General features: G+C 34.9%; 2 protein-coding genes across 3 annotated transcripts in view; one reads left to right on the top strand and one right to left on the bottom strand.

The window, feature by feature from the left end:
* Positions 1–3,324, top strand: part of LOC106874261 (UDP-glucuronosyltransferase 2B37) — a 30,416-nt gene extending 27,092 nt beyond the window's left edge. Inside the window, exon 2 of one of the 2 annotated variants that reach the window (XM_052971663.1) lies at positions 1,663–3,324. In XM_052971663.1, coding sequence (XP_052827623.1) covers positions 1,700–3,214 — 1,515 coding nt within the window. In that variant the 5' untranslated portion in view covers positions 1,663–1,699 and the 3' untranslated portion in view covers positions 3,215–3,324. The remainder of the gene's footprint in view (positions 1–1,662) is intronic. The other variant, XM_014921921.2, reaches the window with a different exon arrangement.
* Positions 3,325–3,574: 250 nt separating this feature from the next.
* On the bottom strand, positions 3,575–6,567 carry LOC106874262 (UDP-glucuronosyltransferase 2A2). Its single transcript, XM_014921922.2, has one exon. It carries the CDS (start codon positions 6,544–6,546, stop codon positions 5,110–5,112), a length of 1,437 nt encoding a protein of 478 aa, XP_014777408.1. The 5' UTR covers positions 6,547–6,567; the 3' UTR covers positions 3,575–5,109.
* Between the last annotated feature and the right edge of the window lie 674 nt (positions 6,568–7,241).

The raw sequence follows: 7,241 nt of genomic DNA, 5'->3' as shown, positions 1-7,241 counted from the left end.
TATATATATATGAGCTTTCACATATTTTCATCTACCAAATCCACTCTTGGGGCATTGGTTAGCTTGGAGCTATAGTAGAAGACACTTGTCCAAGGTGCCACACAGTAGGACTGATCCAGAAATCACATGGTTGCAAAAGGTGCTTCTTAACCACACAGCCATACCTGTGCCTATTGTAATAACAGTTTTAAAATTGCATAAATTGAGAGGTATCATGATTAAATGGAAAAAGACAAAAATCAATGACTCACAGAACGCAATGGTAGTTGCTTTAGAAAAATTGCTTTCAAGTAAAAGAAAATAGTTTAATACTTACTTTCTTACACACACTCATTAAAAAATTTGTTATAAAAAGTTTCATTGATATAAAAAGCACTGTCAATTTTATGAATAATTTGTAGCATTTTACTGTTAAATAGAAAGTGCTAAGTTCTTTGGTAACGAATTTATCAATGGTTTCTATCATTGTTTTGAATGGCTGCATCATTTTCTATCATTAATAAAATTGTCAGCATAGATGGATGGAACAATGGATGCATGCATGCATGTCTTTAACCATTATTGCTTGGGTGAGGGCAAAGTGTCATGGAATGAACTCTATGGAGTAATTTATTCTGAAAGAGAAACACTTACCACTAGCTGAGAAAATAAACCCTAACTTATTCCAAACCATTCTCTTTCTAACTGCTATGCTTTCAGAACCACCACTCCCACTGCACATTTCAAAGAATCTGTTGTACCTGTGCATCTACTACCTATGAAGTTTATCTTCTCTGTTCATCTATTTGTGTTCTCACTATATCACTTGTGCAGTTCCAGTTTACATTTGATACAACACAAAATTTCTTCTCTTTTCTTCTTATCAAATCATGACAATTTTCCTGATAGTTTTAGGCCCATGCTTTTATGATTTATTAAAATTTTAACCATTGCTGAGTTTTCTTTAAGGCCTTTCAATTCAAGACTTTACTTCCTTGTTTGGAATTTTATTCTCCAAATCTTTGACCAACTCTGTAATTCTGTCATTTTCTCTCATCCTCAATCATACCACTCATGCTGTTTGCTTTTTAAGCTCCTTACCAAGAGACATCATGTAGTTGTCTATCATTGTTTCTCTTTCTTTACTTTGTCCTTTATCATCCTCCTGCTTCTTCTCTCTTGCTTTCCTATTTCTCTCACTCTCCCACTACTATCATTTCTCCTTTATTGTCTCCTCTACCACCCTCCCACCCAAACACTCTTCCACTGCTGTCATTTTCTCTCTTCCTTTATTCCTTCCTCCATCACCTTCTCACTCTGATTGTCTTACATAACTTTTCTGTCTGCTTCTGACAAAACAGTTGATCTTTCTGTTGCAGCCAAAAGGCAAGATAAGTTTCCAGTGTCGGTGAATGAATGGAGAAAATGTAGAGTGGAGAGAATGCTTTAGCCTTGTCAAGAATGAAACAACTTCTATAGTGCTGATGTCATGACAAAATGTGCTAAATATTGTCTGTAAAGTGGTTGGCATCAACACTACACATATCCTTTTGTTTACCCCAGAAATGTGTATTTTCAACATGTAATGGTGATAACTTTGAAAAATAATGATGATGATCTGATGAGTAATAACTTAAATTTTATTTTATTTCCTCTGAATTGAAATTTTTGTTTTATTTACAGAAATATCCATCAATAAGAAATCTAACCAAAAAGTACAATGAACCTAATATGGTTTAGTCTAATTGTATTCAGCATTTCAGCTGGAGTGAAATATACCAAAGCTGATAATGTCCTGCTACTTTCATGGCCATACTTTAGTCACTTACAGAGTCTGGCTTATGTGGGGAGTGAGCTGAGCAAATATGGTCACACCAGTTATTTTCCGATGACAGATAAAATGGCAAAAATGTTTCAGTCATTCAAAGGTGTTGAACTTCTGAAGATGAAAGATGATCCCAATGTTGACAAATTTTTTGAAACAACCCTCGACTATTTTTTGAGTGGGAACTCTACAATAAAGGATATGTTTAAAATTATGAATAAAGTTTGTGATAATTTTCTTTTAGATGAAGATTGGTTCCAATATTTGAAGAAGGTAAATGCTTCCATAGCTGTGATAGACTTTGTCTTTATGAGTAATTGTTTGGCAATAATTCCTTATAGATTATCCATACCATTTGTGTTTCAAGGTATCAATCCTGGACCACCAATTGTTAGTCGAAATCCCTGGCTTCCAGCTGTTTTCACTTCCATAGGTTTTCAAAACCCCAATAAAATTACGTTTTTTCAAAGGCTGAAAGGTGCTGTTGTAGCATATTACATGTATTTTGCAAAGCCAATGGGTATGCCTTCAAGAAGTGTTAAAGAATATGCTCCAGAGAAACCTGATATTTCATTTCGTAGTCTCTTACACCAGGCAGAATTGTATTTAACTGAAACTGATTTTTTACTGAGCCAGCCTCTGCCAGCACTTCCAAATGTTAAATATATTGGTGGTGTGGCAGCACGTAAAGCAGCTCCATTAGAAGGTGATGTCAAAAAATTTGTCGACAAATCGAACAATGGAATCATTGTTGTTTCTTTTGGAAGTATTGTCAGTAAAGTACCAGAAGAACATATAAAAAAGATGGAGATGGCTTTTAAAGAAATAAAATATGATGTGATTTGGAAACTATCAGCTTCAAAGTATTTAGCTCCAAACATCTTTGTAACAAAATGGCTACCACAAAATGATCTTTTGGGTCATCCAAAAACAAAACTCTTTATTACACATTGTGGTAATAGTGGTCAGTTTGAGTCTCTCTACCATGGAGTACCTATGCTTGGTTTTCCAGTCTTTGCTGATCAGTCTCACAATGGTTACCGAATGCAAGTAAAGGGATATGGAATCTCTATGGATATGTTTAATTACACGAAAGATGAGCTTGTTTTAACCATTAATGAACTGATTGTAAATCCCAAATATAAAAACAAGATTAAAATAGCCAGTGAAATATTCCATTCTCGTCCAGAAAGTCCTGCAGCTAAAGGTGCACGCTATATAGACAATGTGATTAAATATGGTGGAAATTACTTCAGTTCTCCCTTTCAGTCTATGCCACTTTACCAATTTCTCATGCTGGATATATATGCTGTGTTTTTGGCTGTAATTATTGTCTCACTGTGTTTGGTAAAATTTGTCATTCAAAAATGTTATCGATGTTGTTGTGTAAAAAAGAAGAAAATGGATTAAAATTAAAAATAATTTTACAATTATAAAAACTTTATAAATAAAGTAGTAAAATCCATACTGTACAAATGTCTATCAGTAAAATTTCTATGAGGTAGAAGAACTTTGACTCATCGCAGTATATTATATCTCTTAGAACTTGTACTACTTGACATTGAAATATACTATAAAGAATACAACAAAATAGCCAGTCTTATCGAAACGGTCTCTCAAAGTCCTTTGATTATGAGTGCGTGGTGACGTTGATCAGTTGAAAACATAGTCACAAACCTGCACATTAGGCAGCAGGAGATTTATCTTAACACTGTTTTCTTCAGTCTTGACAGTGAGAAGAATTGGGTGGAATCACCTGACTATGTTGCCTTATTTAAAAACACAACTCACTTAGTTCCTGGAGGGGAGGGGGAAATAGAAAGGTATCCAATACATTGCCTGCTCCTTAAGCCGTTCACTTTACTCGATTGATGGTTGTTCGATTTGGGGGAAGCAACAAATGTAAAAGCATAATTGTGAAATATAAAAATATAAACTAGCGACGGACACATCTATGGGTGTGATGCTAGAATATGAAAACCCTGCTGGACGATTAAAAAAAATTCCATCAGAACTGAGCGCCATACTACTTTTGCTGCAACAGGACTTTCCTACCATGTCTACAAGCCAGTATATTCTCAATCGTTCTCCTCATTATTATATCATTATATTAATATAAGGAAAAGTATATATGATAGAAGCAAGTTTCTACTCTAGGTACAAGGCCCGAAATTTTTGGGGAGGGGCCAGTCGATTAGATCGACCTCAGTACGCAACTGATACTTAATTTATCGACCCCGAAAGGATGAAAGGCAAAGTCGACCTCGGTGGTATATGAAAAAAGCAAGTTAAAAATTATATAACTAAGTAAAAAGGCGGTAAGTTGGCGGGATCGTTAGCCCGCCGGACAAAGTGCTTAGCAGCATTTAGTCGGTCTTTACGTTTCGAGTTCAAATTTCGTCGATGTCGACTTAGATTTTCATCCTTTCGGAATCGATGAAATAAATACCATTTAAGAGCCGGGGTTGATATAATTGACTAGCCCCCTCCCCCAAAATTTCAGGCCTTGTGTCTATTGTAGAAAGGATTAATTAAATGAAAAACAATAAAATAAATCTCAGGAAACTATAAAACAAAGAGTTGTGGGAGCAGGTAGCTGGAAAAAGAAAGACAGATAAGAATTAGAAAACAAGGCAGAAGGGAAAAGGAAATATTCAAAGAAAATGAAGAAAAAACATGTAAAAGAGTATATAAGTTGTGTGTACCTGCTCTTAAAGGTATGTCCCGCTAAACCGCTCACTGTAGTATACCAGCTTCACTTTATCACAATGCACCGCCCTCTTACTGAGATACATGTTATTCAAGTTTTCTATTATATAAATTTGTTTGCAAGAATTATTGTCTTCAGACAATAGTGTAACACTCTGTTGTAAAGGAAAGGGAGATTCATTTACTTTTTTATTTCGAGATGATGACGTAGGAGCAAAAATGTGAAAATAAGGTGGACTAAACGCTTAGAAAATCGTTAAGGATGTACTTTTGTACGATTTTAGCAAAATGACTGGAAATAATGAAGTGTAGCCATTAGCTAACTCGCCATACAGATATTAAAGCCCTAAAGTACACACACTACACATAAAAACCATTGTAAACAAGGTAAACATTTCAACATGAGTATAATTTCTACAGAAAAATATGTTCTTAGTTTCTATTGAAGTTTTAAAACCCTGAACGTTTCTGACTTTAATTTACATAAAACAAATATAATTTACACCAAAGCAATTATTTTAGTCAGTCTTCGTTTTTTTCTTGCAACAAAACGATAAACATTTTTTCACACTTAGATATATTAAATATATCAAAAATCATGTTACTGCAAATATAGGAGCCAATACATCGATCATGAAAAATTCATACAATTGACTCTCTTGACATGGAGATTTTAGATATTCTCCACCGTATTTCAAGATGTGATCAATATGGCGGGCTGATTTCTTCGCTGGATATTCGGGTCGGGAGTGGAATATTTCACTAGCTCTTTTAATTTTCTCAGAATATGTTTTATTTTCAATTAGTTCTTTTATTTTCTCTATTAATTCCCCTGGAGTAAAGTTTTCTATATCTAGAGACAAACCATATCCTTTCTCGGTCATTCTGCGAGAGTTATAATGTTGGTCTGCAAATAAAGGTATTCCCAGCATTGGCACACCATGGACCAAAGCTTCAAACTGACCGCTATTTCCACAATGAGTAACAAATAATTTAGTTTTAGGATGGCCAAGCAGATCATTTTGTGGTACCCAATCACTGATATAAATATTCTTATGAGAAAATGATGTTTTCTTCTGTCTCCACACAACATCATATTTTATTTGTTTCAATGCGCTCTGTAGCTTTTCTAGCTGAACAGCAGGGAAATCATTGATATTACTGCCAAATGACACCACAACTATTCCATTCGTGGAAGCATTTACGAATTTCAGTAATTCTCCCTTCAAAGATATTGAACGTTTTGCAGCCAGGCCACCAACATATCTTACATTTGGAAGTTGGGGTAGCGGATAATCTAGAAGTACATCTTTTTCAATAAGAAAAAACTGTGCCTGATGTAGCAAATCTGTGAATGAAATATCGGGTTTGTCTTTAGCGTATGTTTTGACACTGTGTGTAGGCGCTCCAATAGGAGGAATAGTATAGTCTAAAATAGCAGCCAAAGTACTTATTAACTTTTCTGAATATGTCATCTTATCGGAGGATGTGAGCATACTATTTGGGAAAACAGTTGGGAGCCATGGAATACGATGAAGACTAGGATATATCTCAGATGCCGTGAGAACAAATGGAATTGACAATTGATAAGGGATTATTGTAAGACAGTTTGTCATGAATATTCCATTGATCACAGCTAAACTGGCATTGACGGCTCGCAATGATTCTATCCATTTTTCATTCCTTAAAAATCTATCGCAGATCATAGGAAACGTGTTCAGAAGCTGTCGCATCACGTATATTTGTTTTGATTTTTCTTGCTTTTGTGCATCAAATCGCATTAATTCCATTTCTGGAATTTCATCCATTGGTAGAATATTTATGCTTTGCTGATTTTGGAAAGTTTTGGTGTAATTTCTATCTAATATAAAATAGTTGTTATGCCCATACTTTGCCAATTCGTTTGCAATAGAAATCATTGAATTCAGGTGACTGTAGGCGGGCCACGCTAAGTATAAAATATTTTTGCTGTTCACTGTCGGTAAAAGAATAACAGTGGATAGCACCAATATTGAGATGGGCAAAATCTTCATGGTCTTTCATGTAGTTATGATCTGAAAAAAAAAATTTAGAAAGGTAAACTTATTATTAGATAAATAAATAAAATTGTGATAATTAGAGAGTTTGTAATTTCGAGGTAGGCAAACAGAAGTATTACCAAAATTAACTTCGTTATATGCCAGTAACATACACGTTTGCTTTGCATGATTCTGACTAAGGACAACTACACCATTCCTACGTCTGGTCTGCGCACACAAACACACAACTACGCATATAGTAATGTGAATATTTTATATATAATTAAGCATTGAAACATTCGACCTTTAACTCAGTGGTTCTCAACCATTTTTTAAGTAGGCACCCCTTTCATTACTATTTTGTTCTGGTGGACCCCTATAACCATTCGATGTTTAAAACGATTGGTTAAATTTTTATTTTGTTTATCACGCATTCCCTTGTGTAAGTTGAACTATGTAAAACCTCACAGAAACCTAGCTGTTTCTTGCAATAAATACATCTAAAGCAAACTTTTTCGTGAATCCTTAGATAAACTATTGTGGATCCAATGTACTGTTTGCTTGCGTGGACCCAATGTACTATTTTGCTTGTGTGGACCCAATGCACGATTCTGCTTGTGTGGACCCCAAAAATCTTTTATGAACCCCAAAGGGTCATATGCATGCCGGTTGAGAACCACTGCTTGAACTAAAAACACCAAATGCGTACA

This window comes from Octopus bimaculoides, chromosome 11 (genome assembly GCF_001194135.2).
Source record: "Octopus bimaculoides isolate UCB-OBI-ISO-001 chromosome 11, ASM119413v2, whole genome shotgun sequence".
NCBI lineage: Eukaryota > Metazoa > Mollusca > Cephalopoda > Octopoda > Octopodidae > Octopus > Octopus bimaculoides.
Note: the sequence above shows the minus strand (reverse complement) of the source record. Positions and strands in the feature narration are given on the sequence as shown.

Bases quoted from the DNA above. Each gene is read 5' to 3' on its own strand.
- LOC106874262 (XM_014921922.2), bottom strand. From the start codon at position 6,546: ATGAAGATTTTGCCCATCTCAATATTGGTGCTATCCACTGTTATTCTT.